This window comes from Cygnus atratus, chromosome 11 (genome assembly GCF_013377495.2).
Source record: "Cygnus atratus isolate AKBS03 ecotype Queensland, Australia chromosome 11, CAtr_DNAZoo_HiC_assembly, whole genome shotgun sequence".
Classification (NCBI taxonomy): domain Eukaryota; kingdom Metazoa; phylum Chordata; class Aves; order Anseriformes; family Anatidae; genus Cygnus; species Cygnus atratus.
In genome coordinates, this window is record NC_066372.1 from 8157461 (window position 1) to 8182766 (window position 25306).

The 25306-nt window shown below is 38.5% G+C and overlaps 1 protein-coding gene across 9 annotated transcripts; it reads right to left on the bottom strand.

Moving 5' to 3' along the window:
* Nucleotides 1–800: 800 nt before the first annotated feature.
* NRG4 (neuregulin 4) lies at nucleotides 801–24921 on the bottom strand. 9 transcript variants are annotated; one of them, XR_007708722.1, is made up of 7 exons: nucleotides 24648–24778; nucleotides 19885–19950; nucleotides 15836–15929; nucleotides 10558–10707; nucleotides 4939–5018; nucleotides 4759–4845; nucleotides 801–3846 (listed from the first exon to the last, which is right to left on the bottom strand). XR_007708722.1 is itself a non-coding variant. In XM_035553768.2 (6 exons), the coding sequence occupies exons 2-6, from the start codon at nucleotides 19892–19894 to the stop codon at nucleotides 4829–4831; spliced, it is 351 nt and encodes a 116-aa protein (XP_035409661.1). In that variant the 5' UTR covers nucleotides 19895–19950; nucleotides 24869–24921; the 3' UTR covers nucleotides 2501–4828. The 9 variants fall into 9 exon arrangements, 8 of the variants coding, with proteins under 8 accessions (XP_035409655.1, XP_035409661.1, XP_035409658.1 ...); XM_035553768.2 differs by lacking the exon at nucleotides 24648–24778 and adding an exon at nucleotides 24869–24921 and having other exon boundaries at nucleotides 2501–4845; XM_035553765.2 differs by having other exon boundaries at nucleotides 2501–4845; nucleotides 24553–24795.
* Between the last annotated feature and the right edge of the window lie 385 nt (nucleotides 24922–25306).

Consider the following 25306-nt stretch of genomic DNA (forward strand, 5'->3'; position numbering starts at 1 on the left):
TTGCTATCATTACATTTTACAGCTGGATCCTCACTGAGATTAGCAGGTAGCACTGACTTCTTAAAATAACTGTTTCAGAGTGATTCTTGTTGCTGAATCAGTGGCAGTCATGTCACCTTCTCAAGATAATTTTTCACAACTCTGAGTTAGAAACAACTTTTTTAAAATTACGCTCATCTTAGTTGAGTAGACAGTGTGGCAATAGTGAGAGCAAACACTAATCCCCTGAAAACAGGACCTCCAGAACCAGTGAAAATGACTGAATAGTTTGAAACAGCAGTGAATGTTGTGATGGAGAAAAAAAGAATAGAACGTACAACATAGATTCAAATTACGGAGCCCTGTTAAAAATGCCAGTGGATGGTCAGCTACATTTTTACAGCCCACCGTTTACAAAAGTAGTAGTGCAAACACCATTATTTATTACTGGGAGCGTAACTTGAAACCAGTCTCTTGTAATGTTCACTGAGAACGTTCAGATGTGGTACAAACTGACACAGAGCTGAATTTAAGTGTTAGAAATTGTATTTAGTGTTCATTTGGGGGATGAAAACAGCGCTATCTTGATGTTATTTCAGGTTCTGTTTATGCACCCTTAGCTAGCTGTAGGAAAAATTGCTGGTGAAAGGCTTTTTGTAGTATCGCTCCCAAATACGCAACTGAGCTGCAATCTGCCTGCAAGTACTTCAGTACTTCATTTCTGTTTGGTACTTTGCTGTCAAGAAATTGCTCTCAGACATTAGAATATAGGTTATGTTGAACAGGTTAAAAGTACAAAAAACACAAGAAGAACAGACTTTGAATAAGCACAAGCGAGTAATATTACATACAATAATGATTATTTTTTTAACATCTTTAGGCAGACACGTTTTTGTTTGCTTGTTTTCCCCTGAAGTGCAGAAGATACTGCAGTACTTGCTTGAAAGAACCTTTTTCACTTATCTTAACAAAAAAAACCCAACAATTTATGTCTAGATTCTTCTGGTTATTCTGTATAATCAGACATACAGTAATGTTCCATCTCTTCATTTACATGCATAGATGTCAACAGAAGACATTACATCTGAGAGAGAGATACAATGAACATTTGTATCCTGGTGATGTAAATAACATTGCCAGAGAATCATAACCAGTTTAGCTCTAGTTCTCCCCCACCCCCCGACTCACACAGATACACCTTCAATAATATTCCCGGGTTTGAATATGGTCATAGTACTAGTGAAAACTCCTACAGAAACTAATCCACAGTTCTGTCAGTTTTTATCTTAAATAGCTTGGTATCATTTAAAGCCGAAAGGATGCCAAATACCAATGGAACATAATTGAGGGGTGTGGGCTTGTCTTTTAATGTAGAAGAGGTGGTTGTCCCATGTTCCATCCATAACCACCTTGAACAAAAGCTCTCCCTCCCTGGGCAGCCCCTTCTAGGTACATATCTCCTGATACAGAATTTGCTGAACACACAACAGGAAATTTTAGCTTTTTAGCATGATCACTGTTTTTCCTTTCTGCATGGATTCTGATCAGTTGGTAGTTCCTACAGTCACAACACTTGAAACCAAAAGCAGTGGCGCAGATGGAATGTCTGTTGTGGTAAGTTCTCTCCCCCATTTCTTCCCTGCTTTCCATTTTGAAATAACTAAGTCATACTGTCAGAGCCTCTCTACTGTTCTTTCAAAATGCAGGGCCAGGAGGAAAATATTTTTTCGGTGCAGTAAATTGTGAAGGGGTGGCATAATATTGAAGGTACCGTTAGAATGGTTAGTGCTACCAAATGGATTGCCCATTGGTCTTCCCACATAATATTTAATGATATAAATCCAAAGACAGAAAAATCTTCATTTCCCTTGAACAGGTATTTGAAAAAACATGGGAGAGAGAGACTGAACAACATATAAGCAGCCTCTTACTTAGGTCTATAAAGAGATTTCCTGTTAGTGGTTGGCATTTTTTTTTGCAAATGATCAGAAGGATTCACTAACACATTAAGAAAAGCCCTTTACTATGAGGAAGGAAAGGAAGGAAAACATGATCCTCAAATATAAGAATTTTTGCTGTAACAAATCAATTGGTGTGTAATTGTATTAGTGTCAGCTCCTAGGCAACCGGTCTTTTCCAGTTCTCTTCCCCCTGTAACCTTTAAACTGGTGGAGGGGTAATTTCAAAGATAGGAGATTTTATGTTTCATGAAAACTGGAGTCAAGCAGAGAAGAGACCGTATGACTCATCCCTGTGTATACACATAACACTTTTTACGCTCCACTGATTCCAGGCTCAAGATCAGATCCATTGGAACCAGTGTTTCTGTAGCTTTCTTGCTCACAGGACTGCTTGCTTAATTTTGTAAGCAAGCATTGCACAATTCTATTAAATTGGATGTAATGTTGGCTACCCTGCACTTCCTGTGGCATTTGGCCAGCTTAAAATGAATTTGTAACCTAATCTCCTTTTGACCTGAAAGACAAATTCCCCAAGCTTGTGAATTGAAATAAATAATTTTAGAAGCTGAAATGTTCTCAGTTGCAGTGGATTAGAAGGAACCTGAATGGCTAATAGGATTTCATTCAAAGATAACATTGTTTCATAAATCGACTTGTTTGCATTTAAACATGGTTTTGTTTTATTCATTCTCATTTTTTGTACAAATTGTTTCCTGGATAATGCAAACATGATTGGTAATACTGAGTAACTATTCCATGTTTGTCTGGAAAGCTGAGAGGATTGTAAGAGGTTATAGTGTACAACTTGAGTCCATTTATTTTTCACATCTTCTATTAATATTTCCTTCCCGAATTTCCATTTAAGATGACCATAAGCCTTTTCTTCTTTCAATGAAAATAGTGTGCTGAAGTTTACTGTTATTAAGTCTGAATGTCTCATGATCAATAACACATGGAAATTATTTAACAGCCGTCCTCTGTGACTAATTTCCACTGAGACTATGCAAAGTATTTTAGGTAACACGGATTCTAATGTAGCTATCATTATTGCTGCACATCTAAACTCTGCATTTAACATTGGCATGTCCATATGTGATGAAAAACCTCTTTCATCTTTCTTAGCCTTTAAAACAACATTATCAGCTTCCTCATGAGTATCTGCTAAGGGTTTGAAGTCCAAGAAATAACATCTAAGTTCAGTTAATTTGGGGAGAAACTTATCTTTCAGTGCTTTATATAACTTAATACGGAACATCTCTGGATCAGGGCCTCTACTTGATTTGATGCTTTCAGATTTTCCCTGTAGATGTTGAGCTTTAACTTGGGCTCCAACTTCTCTGAAATGAATACTCAGAAAGTAATGTATTTTTCTGTGTTGTTTTCTAATAGTTTTTATGTTACGGTTTTCTCCTTGACTTCTTACCTTATACACTGTAGCACTATGCCTTTTCTTCTCTGTCTTGCTGTACTTTTGTCTATATTGATATAAAATACACAGTATTTTTTCTGACAAAAGAGCATGCAGTAGACACCCTAGGAATTGAAGCTTATTCAAATTTTTCTTTGCACCTACATTTTTATATACCTCCATTTTTTTTATTTCAGAGATGAGATATCTGCATTCAGCATTTTCTCCCCTTTGAAATCCTGAAATTTTCTCAATAAACTTTCTCTTCAAAACAACATTATAAATGCCATACAGTGAACTGCTAGGTAATGTGCCATTATGGAAATAGGTGTGTTTTTTCCTAGTTGCAACCTCCAGTGACAGAAATGAGTTGAAAATAAAATTGTTCAATTCACATTTTCTGTGCCGCTGACTACCCATCCGGTCTCTTTGTGTCATCAAGGCAGAAAGAGAGAAAGACCATGTCATTTGACCTCTCTTTGCCAGAGTAAGGGAATCCTGTAAGGAACCAGATAGTGATATATATATTGGTGTGATCAGCAAATGGTTATGTGAGTAAAACAAAGGGATCCTTAGAGAGGGCAGTGCTTGTCCAGCCAACACACCTGGCTGGATAATGTATTGTTTCAGGAATGGACCTGATGAATACAACTCCTGACTTTTAGCGTCTGAAATATCAACTGTAAACCTAAGGTAAGATTTAGATCAGTAGTGAGAATTTTAGAAGAAGGCAAGACAAAAATAAAACCAACAAGGAAGGTACCTTGCTTAATATTAGGGACATATACCAAGCAAAGGGTAAATACTCTACCCAGTAGACTACTTATAACCATTACCAATCTCTTCTCTTAGTATTTTCTTTTAATTTGAATCAAAATCTTGTGCCAGAAAGCTGACCAATACACTAGCAGTGGTATCTCACCCTCTTATCTTACTATTAATAAAAAAAACAACAGTATTAGCTGAAGAAAGGTACTTCTTTTCTCCTACATCTGGTAAGTGTATTCTGAAACAAGCCAAATCCTTGACAGATTTCACAAGTATAAATTTTGAAGCTACTGAATGAAGAGAGTCCTCAACTCCTTTGGGACAATCGTATCAAAAGTTCATGGTATTACCTCGTGCTAAAAAATCCTATGATTGTCTCACATTCTCTTTGTAGTGAAAAAAGATTTCATATTTCTCATGCAATAAGAAACAAAATTATATCATGCTTTTATCTGTTCATCGTTGAAAACAGTATCTCACAAAATTCAAACATAGGTTATAGTGATTTCTGTATAATTTGATACACCTTTAAAAATACATAAAACTCTACTAAATGCAACTGTTTATGTATTAATTGCAGTTTTCTCTAACGCAGAAGTAGGCCTCCTCTTACAGCCTAGTTTCTTTACTTAACCCCCTTACCATTTCAACCACTACAACTTTTATGGTTGTTCTGCACGTTGTTTTCTCACCATTCTTCCAAGCTAATGCTTTACTCTGTTATTATTTCTGAAAAACAAACAAAACATGAGTTTCACTAATGAAAGCTTTCTCCCCAGCTTTTGTCACAGAGTCCAGTCATTTCATTTTAAGCGTACTCACTGTTGCAGCCATTGCTGCTTGTAGTCTCAACCAGGTTGGCACCACACTCTGATGAACTTGTTCTGGGAATGGATGCTTTCCTGACGGTAAGAAACAAAAAAGAGACATCAGGGATGAATAAATAAATAAACAAACAACACAGAGAACAAAAAGAAGTTATCAAAGAAGACACAAATTAATTAAATGACCCTTCTACCAGGGGAGAGTAACACAGGTCTTCTGCAATTACTGTCTAATTAATACTCATAATTTCTGAGAAGCATGTATTTGAGGGAGAACAATAGAGATCAGAGGCAGGAACAGCACTTGGAACTAGACAGCTTCTCTCCCGAAGTTAATGTTCCTGTTCCAGTTTGATTTCTCAGGTCTTTATTAAACAATGAGTAGATACCATGAAACTATTTAATTTATCAGTAACTCTCTTAGCATTTTGAAGTGAAATGTCAATAGTGCGATATTTTCCATGCTTTCTTGAGGAGAAGCAGATCCTTTAGATAGAACTGATCGCTTGTTTCTTTCCCTCTTCCTTTTAATAGTAATTAGACATCTGCGCTCTTGAGAAAAGTCATGAGCTATTCTCTTTTCTGTCCAGTTTGTGTCCTGTGGTGGCATGACTCCTCCACAAAATCTGTTGTCTTGGATAGCTCAAATGGCTTTATGCCTAGACTCTGTTGTTTTGGCTGGCTGAGTTCCCATTCATCAATATAAGCTTATCATACAGGTTATTTGGCATTTCAATATGACTTGCAATAAAGTATAGCAATGAATTGCAGATTTATTTTAGTTTTCCCTAGGGTTTTCTCTACCCCTCTGAGCTGTGTGCGTGGCACTCTGCACTATGATTTTTTTAAAAAGCTGTGTTATGTGAAATCTGTGCTAATCAGCTACCTTTCTAAGTTGTCTTCCAGTAAGCCTTGTACAGTATGTTTCTGGAGTAGGAAGGCCAGGTGGACCTCTACTGACACCTGAATTGCTTGTAGCAAAACATGCCATTTGTTCCCTTAGTAACAATGTAATAGCTGGGATTTTCAATACTTTCCTGTTTTCCTCAGAGGACAACTGTAGACTTTATCAGTGCTGTTTACAGGCAGGGTGCTGGGTGTGTTTGAGAGCAGCTTTATCTGGTTTTGCTCTACTTCCATGTACTAGATCATGTACTTCCATCTGCTCACAGGTTATGCAGCACCTAAAGAGGCACTGCACCCATACTCCAAAACTTTTTTAATTATTATTAAATAGCAAATCACTCTTATAACACCAGTTCTGATTTAAAATGTGTATATGTGTGTGTGTGTATATATATATGGATATATTTTACATTCACAATCTTTGTAAAAGTACAGTTGTTGGCATGATGTCCTTTTCCTAGAAGTGTTCAAAGTCAGGTTGGATGGGGCTTTGCACAGCCTAATCTATTGTGTCCTAATATGTGTCTAGATGTCCTTATCCAATAGCTAGACATAGCAACATGCTGAGCTTCGAGAGGAATGCAGCAAGCAGAAGTGAGCATGCTCTTTAAAGACTGGGATTCCCCCTTTGACAGAGAATTGACATTTATTGCCTATGAAACAGCACAGTCCTGGAAATAAATAGGAAGCTAAAGTGCTGAACTGGTTTCCACATTACTTTTGGGTGTGGACAGCACTGTTCTTATGGTGATATAAAATTGTTCTACGAGACTCATTTTTGATGAGGCATGAAAACAGTCTTTTCTTTGCAACTGTTAAAGATTCTTCATCATTTTTCATAAGAGGAAAGTAAACCAACTCATTACTACCTAAATAATTATATCCTATTTACCTGAAACTCAGAGAAGTTTCAGCAAGTTCCAGCAACAGTAGGAGGTTCAATCTAGACAACTATTTATACTTCCCAGTTATAAGCTGTTTTTTTCATCACCAGTCCTTCAGCACTCCTGAATTCCCTCTTCCTCTTCCTTCCCTACATTCTCTGCCATTCCTTTCACTCAGACCTTAATTCCCCTTCCTCTATTGTTATTTCACTCTACTTTCCATCATTCTCACCCTCCAGCCATTTCAAATACTGTTTCTTCATTATCTTTGATTCCCTCTCCTTCGCCTTCTCCTTGTAGGTTTGATTTCTTAAACTATATCATTGTGAGGAATCCTTGTATATAATCAAATACAGCATGAAATCAGCCTAACAGCAGATTGAAAAAAGTAAATCCTTGACTGATAAAAATACGACGAGTCAGCTAAATATAAAAGGAAAGTTGTTTCCCAACGTTCACCCTGAGCTTTTCCTATGCAGCCCTTCTCTTTTACAGGCTACTTCCACCATTACATACGAGTTTTATACGCAGAGCAATGATATCGTTTCTCCTATCCTTGTATGCTGCATGAATTTGTTTGTGGGGAGCACTAAATGGACGCACACATGCCTGGTCCTGAAATCTGCCACAAGCAGCCTGAGAGGAAGAAAACTTGGAAAGGAGGGCAGATGCAAGTGATGACAGTGACAAAATAATACAGCACTGATTTCCTAAATTCTAAAAGAGCTGATGTATAATTGTAGGGAATCAGTTTCTCTATAGTAAGTTGCAACTAATGTCTCCTCTTCTCCATTCTCCCAGATCACCTTATGTACTAAAAACACGCTAGAATCCTCTGCTTAAAGTGCCACAGAAATGCTTACTTACACACAATATGGGGGAAGAAACTCTGCTTTCTTCTTTTGGATCAAACATATTTGTTAACAAAGTGTAGTAGTGGAAATTTGATAGCATAATATATTTCTCTAAAACTTAGATACAATATATCCTGTCAGAGAGGACAAAGTCAATGACAACACAAACTTTCAGCTAACCCTTACAGGCCTCGGTTCCACCGTCCTCTAATATGTTATGATACAGCTGGTAGGGCAAAACAAAATATATTAATGACAGCTGCTAGCAATTATCCTTGTTTGTACATCTGAGGACAGGAGAATAAATTAAAGTAGCTAGTTAAGACTCCTCTGATACATTGGTTACATCAGTCAAGAAATAAGGACTTTTGGGTGTAAAGTGTTTCTTTTATAGAAGAGTTCCCTAGTATATGATGATTGTGTTACACCTGCCTTCTGGAGCGTTCAAGGTGAGATAAGTCAGTTTTTAGACAGTAATGTTCTTTTCTGTACTTTAAAGAAGTTAATTCTGATTTTTATGAGATTTCCTAAGTTAACCTGGTATGTAAGCTATATTTAAGGGCAACTGTGTCAAGATTGAGTTGCTGCCCTTGTTTCGGTATTAAAGAGGCTCTACTTGTTCTGCCAGTTAAGACTGAGTAAATTGATCTCCTATAAGTAAATGGTGTTTGAGGCTCACCTTACAACTATGTAAGAGAGGACTTGTGTAGGCCTGCAATTGCTGTACTTTTAAGCTTGTGTACTCTGTTATGCAAGGCTCTTTGACTATAAAACTCAGTAGGCTGTCTCCAGCCTTCACCTTATTTTACTGTGTATACAAGACGAAAGGGTTTCCTGAATGGATTAGTCTTTGAATTCTCTGCTCTCTGAAGCCTTTTTTCCTCTTTTAAGAGACAAGATTTGCCTCTAAAGAAACAAAAAGTTATAATGAGACTTGCATGAATTTTTCTAAGTTACTTAAAACTGTATTCTGGTCTGATAACTTTATAGTAATCTGCAAATACTCTTGCTAACTACTAATCTGTGGCTGCACTGCTAAGACAGGATTAATTTAATTAAAGTGACTAAGGTAAGGGGTATCCTCTACAAAAACTTTATTTAATACAAACTTTGTCAAATACTCTGAAAACTCTTCTCAATGTCCTCAGCTATGGGAAAAACAGGCACCCAGTGGGTTTCTGTGACAGCAGCTGAAGTGAAAGTAGACTGGCTCTTCCCTGAAAGGCATGGATCAGAGAGGTTGATTTGGCAATATGATTATGTAAGAGCAAAGAACAGAATTGCAAGAACCTTAGGATATCATAACTAAGGAGAAATGCAGAAGAGCAGCAACAGAAAGAGGCTGTAAGCAAATGATCGCTAATAATTACAGGGGCTAGCAAGTTGTCTCATAAATACATATTCACAACATAAGGGAAAGTAAGCTCTCGCAAACAGCACTGTACCCTAAAAACAAGGGAGGACATAGGAGATGAAGTTGTCTACTCAGATGCAGAGGGTAAGTTTGGTTGGGTTTGGTGCAAGTCTACTGATATGTGTATTCAGTGTTACAGCATCAAATTGATAGGGTTATTTAATCCTAATACCTCTTTACACATTTTCATTGGGAGTTCTAATATGCCTAAAATGCTACAAAAATAGAACCTGTGGCACTTTCTTATAGCACTGACCTCTTCATGCTACTCCAGCGTGATTGATCCTGGGTAGATGCATTAGCCCTCTGATGTGTTCTAAATTTCTAACTGTTAGTTAATGAATATCTGTCTGGGATGGTTCTTGATTTTGATTCTTTACTTACAACTTTCCTCATTAAACTAGGAGCTGTAAAGGCATCAGCTAGTTTGGCTGCCAACTCAATGCAGTGAATCTGCAGTGAAAATGCAGTGAAATGCAGTTTCTAATCACTTCGGTAATTTGCTTCTACTTCTAAATCTTTGGACAACATAAGGATTGACCAATATTTGAAAATAATAACTCTAGGTATACTGTAAAATCTCTCAGAAACTAGTCTACTAGATATGTTGTGGTTTTTTGTTTTGTTGTTGTTTTTTTTCTTTTTACAAAGCAATTAAAAGTAGAATCATAGAATCATAGAATATCCCGAGTTGGAAGGGACCCATAAGGATCATCAAGTCCAACTCCTGGCACCGCACAGGTCTGCCCAAAAGTTTAGACCACGTGACTAAGTGCACAGTCCAATCTCTTCTTAAATTCAGACAGGCTTGGTGCAGTGACTACTTCCCTGGGGAGCCTGTTCCAGTGTGCGACCACCCTTTCGGTGAAGAACCTCTTCCTGATGTCCAGCCTAAACTTCCCCTGCCTCAGCTTAACACCGTTCCCACAGGTCCTGTCACTGGTGATAAGGGAGAATAGGTCACCTGCCTCTCCACTCCCCCTCGTGAGGAAGTTGTAGACTGCAATGAGGTTCCCCCTCAGCCTCCTCTTCTCCAGGCTGAACAGGCCCAGTGACCTCAGCCGCCCCTCATGTGTCTTCCCCTCTAGGCCCTTCACCATCTTTGTCGTCCTCCTCTGGACACTCTCCAACAGTTTAATGTCCTTTTTGTACTGTGGTGCCCAGAACTGCGCACAGTACTTGAGGTGAGGCCGCACCAGCGCAGAGTAGAGCGGGACAATCACTTCCCTCGACCGACTAGCGATGCCGTGCTTGATGCACCCCAGGATACGGTTGGCCCTCCTGGCTGCCAGGGCACACTGCTGGCTCATACTCAACTTGCTGTAAACCACAACCCCCAGATCCCTCTCTGCAGAGGGATCTAAGTAATAGCTTAGAAAAGTCATTTAGAAGGAATACCATAAGCAACAAGTTGAGACATCCACATTAATTATGCTGAATAACCACACAAACCTTATGGATAATGCATTACATACTTTTATATTCAAATAATTAGTACATGATTACCAGAAGAAATTTCTACTTGATTAAATAGCTTCAACACTCTGAAGCACTTTTACCTGCAAAGGAAGTAGAATGTTCCAATTAAAAGAACTCCTAGCAGAAGTAGTGAAGCCAAGAGAACTGCAAACAGGTCACCTTTTGTTTGAGACTTGATGCTGGGCAGCAGAACTTCTTCACAGCGGGCTCCTGTGTAGTTCTCAATACACCTGGAAAATCAAATTTTATACAGATTAGAGTGCATCTTGTTTGTGAAGTCTAAAGGCTGCTTTTGGTCTTAAGTGGTGTAAGAGTGGGGAGAGATTTATATTAGTTTCAGAGCACACTTTCTTACAGACTTTCCACTTGCTTAGTATTTTCGGAATAAAGGTAATTGGGCATGTTGGGCATTAAGTTTGTATTCTGACCCATGCTGCTTTTATATGTCAAAATGTTAAACTATATCTTTCGTTATACGTTCATTGGATGAGCAATATATTTTGCAGTTAAGTGTGCCTTCTTCACAGGCAAACTGAATTAAATCCACCTTTTCAGTGTTAACTGTGTCATCCCACTGGTTCTCATCTTGCACGCAGTAGTCATGCTTTTTTCTTTTGGTGTAACTTTTTATTGCTCTTTGCTAACAAGCTGGTACTGTCAGCTGCATAGATAAAGGAAATGAGCATTCATTGAGGCAAAGTGCAGCTAAGACACTTAACTGGCAAAGGTAGCTTATGAAGTGAAATAACTTATGCAGGGAAATGTTACATGCTTGGGGAATGACTCTCTCATTCATTGAGAGACCTACCTAAAGGATTTCCCAACTATGTTTATTTTACATATTGAGCTTCTGAAAATTTTTTCCAAAGACGATTCAAAATACATCAGGAGCTGCAGAAGAAGCAAAAATTCCCACTGCTTTACTAAGTATTGCACACAGTGCAGAAAAACATCTTGGATGCTTACACTTCTTTCAGGCAAGACTTGTTTGCATGTACAGGTAGTCAAGTGAAGCACTCTAGGGAACGATGCTTCTGAAAAGCTGGAATGAGCTAGCTGAAACTGAAGCTAAATTATTCTTTATTTGTCTTATTTTTTGCACTTACTCTGCAAAATTTTCTTGGAATTTATTGCATCACAGAAAATGGAAAGCACTTAGTTCAACAACTACATTCTGTATGTATTTTTCTTTTATGTATATTTGCTCCTTTCTATTTGAATTACTGAAGATCTTGTTCCTTCTTGCTATTTCTGGCACTGAAGTCGTAATAATTGTGCCATAAGCAATTTCGGGCTCTAGCTGAGGAAAGCGGGCTGAACTCCTTAACGTGCTTAGTGTTCTCCATTGGCAGTGGCAAGGTATAACTTTAGATGAGGGATTAAAAAGTTGAAGGGGGGAGGAACAGCCAAGACGTCTAGCTTACTTAGATCTAACAAACGTATTACTGTCAGTATACCACCATGCGTGCCTGGTATGGCTCCCAGCACCAGTTTACTGTAGCTTATGGACTACTCTTTCAGTACTACTGCTCTAAAGTATTGCACAAAGAATTACTACCATTTCTTTTAATTCTTTGCTTTTGAAAATAAAATGGAAGATTTGCACAGATCACCGGGAGAGTGATCTGGGCCAGGATGGGAACAGGTATCCTTATCATGTATTAAAGCTATGCTGCTGATCAAACAGTCCCCGTTTAATAAGGACAACGTGAGACTATTCAAAGTTACTCTATTTGAGTGCTGGGAGAAGGAAAGATAGGCAGGCTGCCCTGATTGCTTGAGATAATATTCCAGATACCTACTGTAAGTGTAGTGGCACTTCAGTAGCCTATTCCTGTACTGTCGAATGCTTTAAGAATAGAAATGTAGTTTGAGTGGGGCATTGTTCCCTAGCAAGTGAGAGAAATGCTTTGTAGAGCTGAATAGAATAACAGGAATAGAAAATGGAATGTAATATTCATACAAGTATTCTTGAATACCAATGACACCTGGAGAATAATGCAAGGCTAAAATGATACAGGAAGAAAAAAATAAATAGGCTTTGGCATCAAATGAAGGCTTGTAGAAAAGTTCTAGAGAATGAGTATAAAATGAAGCAGGAGGAAGAAAAGATGGTCCTTCTAGCTAAAGAGAGCTGCATAGGTAGGGTTAGGTTAAAATGTCACGGTTAGAGAACTGTTGTGATAAGGTAGACTGACCTGTCATGAACAGTCCATAGAAGCCACATTTAACATATGTTAAAAAGATCGGAAACGCAATGCCAGTGTAGCAAAAAGGTTGTTGAGATTTTAGCCACGTTGTACTAAATAGAAAGCAGAACCAGATGGTTAAGGCGGTCCTAAGCCCAAAAGAAGCAAAGGAGCTTGACAGCCTTGCCTCAGTTTCTATAGGAGGCCTTAAAATACCCTCATGGTTTGTAAAGTGCCGAGCATACATGTTAAAGCATGTTCTGTGTTCTACTCTGGAAAATGTTGAGTATAAAGAGGGAGGGAGGGAACAAAAAACAAACAAACAAAAAGCAGCATGCAACCTGTATCTTGTCTGAAATAAAAAAGATGACTCTCAGCCATCTTTCAAGTAAGAGCACATGGAAATATCAGAACTTCACCTCAGGCAATGAAATCTTAATTTTGCACTGCGTTAATTAATGATTCTGGGACAGCTGCATATCAGGTGCTGAGGCAAACATCTTTCAGCCCCATGTTTATGTTTGATGATACACCTGAGGCAGCTGCTTTTACAGCCTTCTCTGTTCTGCCGCCTGTTTGTTTATGTAGTACAGTTGAGCATTCCCGGGTTTGAAGCTCATCTTGTATATGGTGACAGGTGTGCCTTTTGCTCCTAAGGTCATTAACTCAGTGCTAGAAAAGGAACAAAAGAAGATGGCAGCTGAGCAACTTCATGTTTTAACATACATCAGCTGTATTTAAAAGCTGCTTTGTTGCACGGGGCCGGGGGGGAGGGTCAACTAATGTTTTATTTCTATTAAATATCTTCTATGTATATATATCAATTTCTTAATAGTGTAAATAACTGAAATGTCCAAAAGTAAACAGTGGCTCTTAATTTGTTAGCATGCTACAAAATATGTGTTTCTAAAGAATGATGCAATTTTCCCACTTACGCTGTGGAATTACTTCCAATGACATTGCACCAGGTAGTGTGGACTATGTTGAGCACAACGCATTTGTCTAAATAAATAGCATGCCAAGGCAAATGTGTTTTAAGGTAACTCTTGCATTTTGCTGGTACGTTCTTATTGCATTTCCCCCTTCTAATCAATGCTTCACAAACAGCAATGCAGCCTTTGATTCTAAAATTCTGATTCAATTGTTGTGTTGGTGGGAGGTGATCATTTGAGAGCACTTGGAAGCTTTAGGTGGGATCTGCAAGAAACCTGTATCATAGAAACTTTGAACAACTGTGATGATGCCAGTCTTGAAGATCCAGAATGCCAAATATTTTTCTGAATTCTGCTGAATAGCAATGCATTTTTTTCTGTTGTTTCTATTCACATCACTGCTGATTACTAAGATATCTGTGTGTAAACAAAACCTTTCTCATCTATAATTAGCCTCCTCTGACTGATTAAGGAACATGCTTAGAATGAGGACATACTTAAATAGAAGCGTTCTATTTAAACCCATATAACTTCATAATCAACCATTAGATACAGAGGAAAAATACTTGATAATTTAAATGCTATAGGATTGCCTGAGTATAACAGGAATGCTCTTATAATGGTACTCTTTCTGCTTCAGCAGATTATAAAATCTTCTAGTACCTGAATTAAAAATTACTTCATTTGGAGCTCTTTTAAAGTAAAGTTATCTATGCTGACCGACTTGTGCTCCTGAAGATCGAGTTTTTCTGAATACGTTACTTCATCAGATATACCTTTTTTGTTATGTAGCCCAGCAACAGTTGAGAGTGGGTGCTTTGAAATCTTATCACTGATGCTGTTTAGTCTACTTTTTTCTATTTAAACATTTTAATATCAATAATAAGGGATTCCTTCTTGAAAAAAAACATGCATATATCAACATGCATGAAATGCATATTTTACTTTGTGTGCACATAGTATTTATTTTACATCACAGAAATTTAAGGTTTATCAGCTAGAATAAATCATTAAAATGCAGCACTCCTGTGCTTTATCCTCATTTCTGGATCTGATTTATTATATGACAGTGATATTCTGTGTATATTTTTAAATGAACATTTACCACAAAATTCTTTTCTCACCTACTAGATGAGTTTACGTACCTGAGTTTATTTGTTTAGATTGAACTGTCCCATATCAAACAAAAGAAAGAAATATTTGAATTAGACACCTTAGAAAAGACCGTTTCCTTTGTCTGCTTCATCCTATTATTGTTAGTTATAACTCATGATCGGAGATGGAGCAGATGCTGCCATAGGGAGGAAAAAAGGTAGTATCCTGAAGTATATACAGTAGGTGTCTGAATGTCTATTATTATGTTATGTAAATTCATTAAATTAACCATAATTTATCTTGATGAACAATAGCTAAGAATTAGTAAATACAGAACCATGACAAACTAAAATTTAATTTAGCATTGTCTTATGTCTTTGTTTAAAAAAAAAAAAAAGAGAGGGCTGTATTTACACAGGAAACAAATATACATGCAAAAGCAGGAAATGTTTCTTTTTCCAGTGTGCAACCTGGGCTCCAAAGGGAAAAATGGACCCATAAACTAATGGCCTAAGAAGCATCTATATGTGCTGTCTAGATGTTTCTTTAGCAAGTGGTCTGTCACTGTAAATATTGCCCTTCAAGTGTTTCAGTGAGATTCAGAGAACACAGTAAGTCTTGAGTTACATGTTGTGTTGTTTTGTTTTTTCTCCCTTAAAAGATTATATTCCTTTTTGCATGCCTCCTCCTTTTGTTCAGGTCAGGCCATTTTTATGTTATCAGAATTTTTGCAATATAATTCATCTGGAAGAAAAGCTGGCAAGGTACTTTGCCATTCTGAATGCCTTTCCTACAGCTTATTCTGCATTAGGCAAAGGGTATTTTGTTCCTTTCTATATTGTAATGAGGGGAGGAAACATGGTCCTAAATATAGATATCATTCTGAATGCATACATAACTGAGTACTGTTGCAACCATCAGACAAGTATATCCCAAGTACATGACTGTTTTTCTTCATTGTCATCTCTCTGTGGGCTAGGTAAGTAATCTGAGCGTGAATTACTGAATTTGAGATAGCCAAGGTAACAGGTATTTTTTTTCATGTAAAGGTTTAACAGTACATTCTTAAAGAAGCAAAATGGAGAAAGTTTTGAGACAGCTACTGTCCAATATTTAAAAACACAAGTTTTAGTGTCACTAACCTGCAGAATGGACTGGATACAGTAGGAATAATATAACAAATTCCTCCATTTAGACAAAAAGATCCATAACTGGTGCCACAGAGTTCTTCATGATCTTCAAAATAAGACCAAAATAAACACAGTGAAAAATGGAGATTTCTAGATTTTTATCAATATTTATACTTTTTTTTTTGGGGGGGAGGGCAGGGGGAGTGAGGAGGACAGCTTCATTTTAAGAAAAACAAACTAGAACAACAACAACAACAACAAAACCCATGCTATCACTACACTAGGAACAAATATGGAATCAGTCTTGCCTTCCAGGCTAGCAGTGTATGGCCTTATCCATCTTGCAGAATTGTTTTATGTAATTACATGCAAAAAGATCAGAAATCTGTCACTGTATCAGATAGAGAACACTAAGATTATGAATAAATTTTAAAAATTTATCTTGTAGGGACAGGAACTTTTGAATTTTCCATTACTCCATTTGCCTTTTGTGACCACAAACCATACAAAATAAAGGGATACATATAATATTAAGTCCAGTTTGTCCTGTTACATTGGCATAAACCATTTTGAGCTTAACTAGTTTCTATGAGAGGATCAGAGTCAGTACAGATAATCCCAGAATATTCCCAGCTGTGGCCCAGGGCATTTTAAAGCTTCTTCAGGCTGTATTAAGAACTGAATCATAACAGTTGGACACCACCAGTTTTTTCTCATCCTAATTAATAAAGTAGCTAGCCTGTGAAGTGTCACATACATAGAAGACTGTTACAATGCAATTTCCACAGATCTCAAAAATGCCTTTTTTTTTTTTTTTTTAATGCAGTTCATGCAAGAAGCCTAAGTTATGTTTTAAACACAACTAGGCATTCTAATGAAATGTCCAGGACACTGATGCTGGCACTTAGAGAAGCAATTGTGCATTATATGATAAATGGAATATCTGACTGCAATTGCACTCTTGTTGACAGCAGTCTAAATTTGGAAGTTGGACTGCATATATTTAATGTGTCACTAATTCATTTTATATATATGCATATATATTTATACTTTCAGTCTTATGAAACCACAATATCTCAATCAAAAGTAAAATAGAACAGTCTTCTGACATCACAAGCCTGAGAATCATGTGTTACCTCACACTTCAGGTGTTGTTTTTGCTGTTATTTCTCCCAGAAGTTCTGAAATCAGAACTCTGCTGTGTCACTACTTGTGCATGGAAGACATGCTCTATACAAAATACAGTGTTGTTTACAAGGAATCGAGATTTTAATTTTCTTATTTGTTTCTCAGAAAACAAATAGTTTTGGTTCCTCTTTACTCCTGCAGGAAAAAGGAGGAAGTGTGGTCATAAGACATTCTTCCTTAAAGGGAGCTTCCATGGCTTTGTGCGTAGAATAACTCTGACCTTTCAGAGTAGTAGAAAAGCTTAGCTACCCCTTATCCTGTGCAACAAACACATCACGCACCCTGGTAGGTACTGGGCCATCTTTAGTAATTCTACTGTCTGTCTTTTCCCACATTCTTGAATTTCTACAATGTCATATTGACACAGGAGTGTGGATGATGTCCATATATCATTTTAAGACCAAGGCAGTTCTATCACAGAGATCAACAGGAATTCAGTTTTATGTTGGTGCTATCAAAGTGTTAACATTCAAATGGTAACTAGACTTTTAGCGTGTGTGCAGATAAATTAGGGAGCTGGAGGAGAGATGTAAGGCTGGAAAGACTGTTGATGTTTGACCTTATTGCACGGGTTCAGGATGTGGCATAACAGATAAGTGTGCTTCACCTACATTACTAGGAGGTAAATGGAAAGTTATTTTAACTCTAAGGCTTTCTGTGCTTGTCTACTGGCAAATCACTTACTGCAAGTTCACTGTAAAAGACTTGATATTATTTTGCATGAGTAACAGTATAACTACAATTAGAATAAAATGGCAACAGGAAAAAAAAAGTAGATTTTTGAACAAGAACTACAAATTATTAGATTTTAGCCTTTTTGAACGTAACAGTAGAACTTCTGTGGCAGTGTAACTGAATTGAAGGCCATAACCTTCCTTAAATGGAAAGAGAGTATATTGAATGCAAGAACACTGTATCAGGATATCTATGCAATTATAAGAACTAAGAGAAAAAGCAAAACTCTCAACTTTGACCTGGTCTCAACTCCATTAAGTATCTGAGGGAGTCAAATGTTGTTGACGTTCTACCAAAGAAGTGAGATAGTAGAAGGTAGGCCCCACAGACAAAGGTCTTCAGACAGCTCAGGGGAAGCCTTAGAAGTTCTTGTGAGAACTTGTTAACTTTCTTAAAATTCTGCCTTAAGGTTCTATGCCTTTTCCTCATTTTTATTCAGAAATGTACCTGTCTTACTTTTTTATACTGGCAGCGCAGTAGAGTATTGAAGCAAACTAGATGCCTCAGTCATTCAGGTCTCAGAACATTTGGGGAAAAAGATCCTCTCACTGTTACAGTGTGATCCATGTATTAAGGACCAGCTCTGCAATCCAGCTAGGCATTTCTGTTCTGGAAAAATACCTCAGGCACTCTGTCTTATGAAAAGCAAGGGATAGAGAACAAAAAGTGCCTAGGAAGCCTTCAAAATCTTTTCTATTATAATTACAGACAATTTCCCTACAGGCTGTTTCTTTCTAGTGCTAGACATTTTTTCCAATACTAAGGGAAAAATGGTAACCTTAATTTTACTAGAAATGTGATATTTAAAGAAGCGTCTACATCCATGTGGGCCAGGTGCTCCATTTTCCAACCAACTGTGCTTTTTATTAATCCTATCTTGTGTATTAATATTTTGCTACTACTTAATGAAAGTACCTGAGTAATGCAGTATTAAGTAGAGCACACAATTATGAAAAAGAATAAAAGAAAATTCAGGATGCTACTAGTAGTGGGTTGTGATACAAAAATATGTATTATTGTATTCCATGCCCACTTTACTGAAATACAGTAGTTTGGATCAAATTTGAAAGCTACAGCTCTGGACAGGAGTGTATGAAAGGAACAGTTTATCCCTTTGAATTTAAAATTGGTGATGCAGAAGAGTATAATGGAAAATCAGAAAGGTTTCAATACAAGGAAAAAATCCAATTACATTAACATTGGGGAATGTGTTATGATTTTTCATGACGTAAGTTAATATATTAATCTAAAAATGACAATTATATGCTTTGAAAGTTAAATGCATACTACATTCAGACTAGTATAATCAAAATAGAGAAGTTTAACAAGTCCAGTGATGATGGGCAATTAAAAAATATGAAAGCTTTAACTTCTCAATTAATGATTGCAGAAATGCTATCAACAGATGTTCTACATAGTATGTCTGTATTTTGATATATTCTTCTATGTGAGAGATTAAATAGAGAAGTAGGACACCAGTTACTTTTTTTTTTATATATAAAAAAAAGTCATCTTTTACTGGCAGGGGGGTGGAAAAGAATGAAACAATAGTGCTCTTTTTAAAACTAGTCTGATTACTTAAAACTGGCAGAGGTAACAGCACCTTCTAAATACACTGATGCACAATTATTTTTTTCAAGGACGTGCATGAAAACCTGCCCCTAAACTATCTTGCCTGTTTCCATTAAAACTTTTTTTCTTTTCAACTTGGCCATCCTGTCCATTAAAAAGAAAAACAAATAAAGGCTCAGCACCACCTTAACCCTCAAAGAACTAAACTAGCCTTGATAATCCACGTTGCCTCAGCTGTCATGCCTAGTTCGGAGGATAAAATACTATAGACTGCCCAAACCTGAACTCTGCTAAAACACAAGGGAAAGGGGACTGGTGGGAAATGCTGACAAATCAGCTTTGGACTGTGTGATAATCGATTAAAACCTGTGAAATGTTAGGAATGATCAAAGCAAACATCTTAGAGAATTTGTTCCACTGCCTAGTGAACTAGTTTGCTGCCTAGTAAGTGGAGTCCCACAGAGCAGTTGTTACGATCCCAATGGCAGCTGTCGAAATCAATGCAACTTTAATGAATACTAATTATACACGTATACATATCCAAGTAAATACCTGGAAGAAGTTACCTGTTCGCATATTATTCCAACAACAATTTTTAATCTTGATCAGAGGCTGTTCTTCCAAAACAGCACCTAAAAACAAACACGTAAATGTAGCATGTCATTAATACTACTGACCTTTCCCCCTGAAGAAACAGCTATTGGAATGCATCTTAGAGTGCTGCTGCTAAGATATTTCTTGTACTTTGACAGCAATATTATATGTACATTCCATTAATTCAGAGTTAATGGCAGACATTCAAGTATACTGTCAAGTTCAGTTAACTTCTAAGGGCAGAGCTACAGAGTGAAAGCAAATTCATACTAAAGCGTGCTTAAACACCAAGAAGTTTAAAAAACAACAAACAAACAAACAAACAAAACTGTGCCATGGTTATTCAGAATTGTATTCCTGATGCTTTTAAGCCATCTAAATTATTGTTTCTGCCTAGCTAATTAAATTATCATTTGTACCTTGATAGTCAGTGCACATAATTGACTCAGTCCTCAGACTGATTATTATTCAGTCACGTAAGATCTTAGTGGTAGAATTCTTGCATTTCACAAATAAGAACAATTTATTTCTTGGAGAGAGCATGTGTATTTCACTTGAGTGCTTTTCACATCTGAATGTCAGGTGAAATTAGTAATATAGGCTGTGAATTCAGCAGAAGTCAGCAAATCTAGATTTGGACTATTATTTTTAAAATATGGAATAGAAACTGTCTAGACAGAAGCCAACCTTCAGTTTACACTGCTAAAAAGCAATGTAAAGAAATTGTTATTCTGTCAACATGACAGCTCTACAACCATCTACCATTACTGCATTCTCTTTTCTTGTAAGCTGAACTCAAGGCTTAACATACCAAATAAGTTACTAAACAAGCCTAACATGGAAGTTTTTACTTTTCAATGTTTTTATTTTTTTTGTCTTAATTATATTTTAAAGTGTAAATAAAATAAATAGTCAGGCAAACTATCTTGTATTGGAAGAAATGCAAAGAAACACAGTAAAAGAATCCTTATTTCTCTTTCACCTTTAAAGAAGATATAGTATTTCTTCTCCTTGGACCATCTACATGAAAGTTCTTCCTCAGTTAAATGATTTTTGCCCATTAAATGATCAAATAAAATAAATTGCCCATTTCACCAGAAATAACTTCAGCTTTTAGTAGTACAAAGGAAACTTTCTCTAGAGGCCCATTTCAAAAGGTATAACACGTTTGTACTTACTTTATAAGCAGACAGTTCTATTTTTCTTTGGCCCTTAAATGGCTTCTCTAGCTCTTTAAGTGTCCTGTCCATACAAGAAAATCTGAAATGGCAGTTCCCTGTGATACCAGGCTGTAACAGCAACGTCACCACCCGAAGGCTGTCCTCTTGGGCTGTCTCACAGATATGCAACTTTGCTTTCTTTGTGTACACAACCACGATTAAAATAACATGTGGCACAAAGGAACCAACCAACGTGATCCACTTCAGAACTAAAATCCTGTTTTCCACAAGAAATAGGTCAACCTGGAGATGATTATTTTCAGCATCTAAGATCTGGATTCTGTGTGTATTATTAAAAATGCTTCAAACTTACACAGTTGTGTAGTGCGCTGTGGGTGAGGTTACAACAAAGACAAACATGAATACGGAGGCCAAGTATAGAGTAGGGTAACACCCCATTATGCTCACAGAATCGCTTGTGTATTTTATTATGGTTACCGGAGCTGAAATTTACTGCAGAATGCAAAACATTCACACAATGAAGTATATATAAATTGTGTTATAAAAATATGCAGCAGTCAAGAATCTGATTAAAAGCTGCATTTTATTAGAGCAAGCAGTGCTTTATAATTTAATGTCCCTTTTCTCAGAATCTCCCACAAAACTATATAATATCCAATAGCTCTCATAACAGTAAATATAAATAGGATATAACCTACATTTCAGACTATTTCCTTTATCAGATTTAATCAGGCTGTGGGTCCTTGAACAGCTAAAAAACCTTGATTTTGCTGTTGCCAAAAGGAGATCTCCTATGTTCTTTCCTTCATCTTACTACCAGGTATGCATCTCGGGTATGTGTTGAACCTTTTCATGAGATGCTTAAGTTCACTGATCCAGCAGAAAATAACTTAGAGGAAGCTGACAGTTTTTTACTGCATCAGTGTGTTGTGTGTTGAATGGATGTGCTATGCATCTCGTCAGTTGTTTGGACTAGGACTATACTTGTTCAATGTACTACAAATTTACAAACTGACTGCAGAGAATGAAAGAATTTAAAAGAATACTTTTTTAGACTGTTGCTCACATATTCACAAAATTGGGGGTGGTGAAAAAGGGAGTGAAAATATCCCCTGAACAATCCAGGGGTATGTATGTGTGTATGTATAACTCTACTTTGTGCTTAAGTTTTGATAACAAGTAGCACAATTTCAGATTTATTTATTCATTTATTTTTAAGACTTAAAAGTAAATCATTAGGTACCCATGCATTTATATAAGCAAATATTTTTCTCTGAGATGTTTGTTTCACTCTTACCAGAAGTTTAGGTATGTATCAGTCTGAAACAGAATAAATCGGGCTGTCTACCTCATTAGAAAAATAAATTGATGTATGGTGACATAAGGCAAAGAAAACAAATTGTTACAGCAGAAATTGTTGCTAAACCTGATTCTAACTTGTTTACATCTGTGCAGTGAATGCCGTGAACCAGTACTTGCAAGACAAGGGATTGTTTGTTCATCCACCCAACACTTTCCAAAATCAAAGTCTTCTCTTAAGACACAGCTGTAGCTTACTCTCAGAGAAACTAGGAATGCAATTCTGTGCATGTTCAAACGTTTACATTGCATGCACCTTGGGAGATCTTTGGAAGATTACTTTGTGTATCAGGTTAGAGTATTTTAACCTGAAATTTCGTCTATTTTGCTCCGTGCCAGTTTACTTTGCTGAAAACAATTCAGGTCAGCTCTACCCTTTTTCCTACACATTTGTCATCTAAACCAATATTATTATTAACAATACATTGTTTGAAAGGTTACAGTTTATACATTAAAGTTAGGTCACCTTGTATACTGAGATATATATACTGATACCGTTTCAACTTCTTCAATTACTTTAAAGTCCTGTCCATCTTCATCTTCATGATCTGATTCTGTTAACAAGGGCTTCAGTTTAGGAAAGGATTTAAATCATGTTTAGAGTTAAAAATATCCTAGTCCCCTGTAAACCACCAAATTAAAGCATATTCAAGTACTTTGCTGAACTGGGCCTGTGAGGTAGGAACTCTGTATGTGTCCCCTGCTGAATGCTGAGGAAGCTATAGAAACACTGGGTTACTATTCTGTAGCTGAGAAGCCACAAATTAAAGTGAGCCCCGTGGGAAAATGCATGCACGTTTGTGCTTCTTGGGCGTTGGAGCACTAAGGGAAATAATACATTTTTTCTTTTGTGGGAACCATTACTGGGTTTCTGGGAAGACTGAGGGCTCAAACCCCAAACTGCAGCGTGTTCAGCTGTCTAGCAAAAATACGCAGTAATGTACAGCCATACTGGAGGCTGGGAAAAGCCTTGGGAACTAATCAGATTTGTCTTTAAATAAACCCATGCGCTTTACTCCCCGTACACTTCAAACAGTGAATTGTTATTACCACTTATTGTGTATACTTTTAATGGCTAACTATTCTAAGCATCCGCCAGATGCAGTATCCCCAAAAGATAACTGGAAGTCTTAATGAGCAGATAAAAAGAACACGCTGAACAAGGATCTGGGGTTTGTTTTATGGTTCTTTGCTATCCAAACATTCTCAAAATTAATTTCTATAAGAGCTCTCCCCCCAGATAAAGATCATTTTGGTCACATGACTATTTCAAACATACCCTGTTTGCTCATTTAGATTAAGTTGTACCTTACGGCTCTCTTCAAGAATGGGATTTTACCGCATTATGTATTTATTTTTAAAACAAAAGAAGTAAAATCTCATTCTGCATCAGTGCTGAGCTCAAATATTTGTGTACTGAAAAAGTTTGAGGAATTGCACTATCTGCTAGTAGGCTAATTAAACCTAAACGTCATTCTCAGATGTGTCCTTGATACCTCCCAAGCGACTAGTAGTCTTCGCCACTTGCTTCCTCTAAGAGCTATCTTGAAGTCTTGTTAAAAGGAGTTAATTTTCTTATTTAGGTGGTAACCGCTAATACCCTTACCACACGGAGCTCATAACTGGTTTTAGTACAGCAAATGATCAGGTGTCAGAAAAAAAAAATCCACCAAATGCCTGAAACAAATGAAAAGCTCAATCAAAAAGAATAACAATTTTAGAACGTGCATTACAAGATCACTGTTGAGCTTGGAAACAAACAACACAGCCCTGTTCTCTCATTCTGTGTGCTTACTGATTCCTTGTACAGCACTTCTGCTTCCGAGTTTATCGCTAAGGTCCCTGAGAAGCCCGCTGGGATGCACCGCACCTGCCAGCCTCTCGCTCCGTGATTCCCTTTGGCTCAGAGCTCGAGGCGAGGCGCGGTGTCCAGCCAGGTGCCAGCTCTGCCAGCTCCAAAGAGCCCTAACTCCGAGCCCCGCGGTACCAGCCGGTGTGCGAGGGGCCGGTTCGGCACACGGACATTTAACGTCAGAGAGAGCACTGCTGCAGTAATGGTGAGGTACGCGATGTGCCTGCCGTACGGGTTCCGGTACGTACCGGCACCCAGCACACTCCCGGCTATTTTTCTATCGTCTCCAAAGCACTGCCATCTCCTCTGGCCCAGCGTTAGCTGTGCTCAGGGCGCCGCTTACCCCGCAGCTCTGCGCTCTGTGCTCTCAGCCGCGCCGCGGGCAGCCCGCGGGACCCCGCCGTCACGTACTGCCGGGGCGCCGAGCGGGACGGACCCGGCCCAACCCCGGCACCGCGCCGCCGCAGCGCAGCGCAGGGCAGCCCCGCCCCGTCACGGCCCCGCCCCGTCACGGCCCGGCCCCGGCCCCGGCCCCCGCGGCGGGACCCCCCCACCGGTCCCCACCTGCCCGTGGGGGCGGGGCCTCCCTCAGGGCCTGGAGCCGCCCCGCCGCGCCGCGCCTCCCCCTTCCCCAGCCCGTAGTACTACAGCGCCCGCCGCTGCCATTGGGTCGGCCGCGAGCACGTGACGCAGGGCGAGCACGCGCACCCCCCCCACTGAACGTCCCGCTGTTTCCTAGGCGACGCGCGGGGAAGGCTGGGCGCGCGCGGGCACGGGCATTGCTCCCCCCCCCTCGTCCCCTCACGGCCGCCGGCCCCGCGCGGGGAGCTGAGGGAGCTCTGAGGCAGCGGGCGGCAGGTACCCGGTAGCCGGTACGTGCCGAGCCCGGCGCTGCGGGACGGGGCGGGGAGCCCCTCTCTCCGCCGCGGAGAAAGTTCGGAGGCGGCCGCCGGCGGCGGGGACGGGGCTGGGGGCACCGGGGCGGCCTCCGGTGGGGCCGGG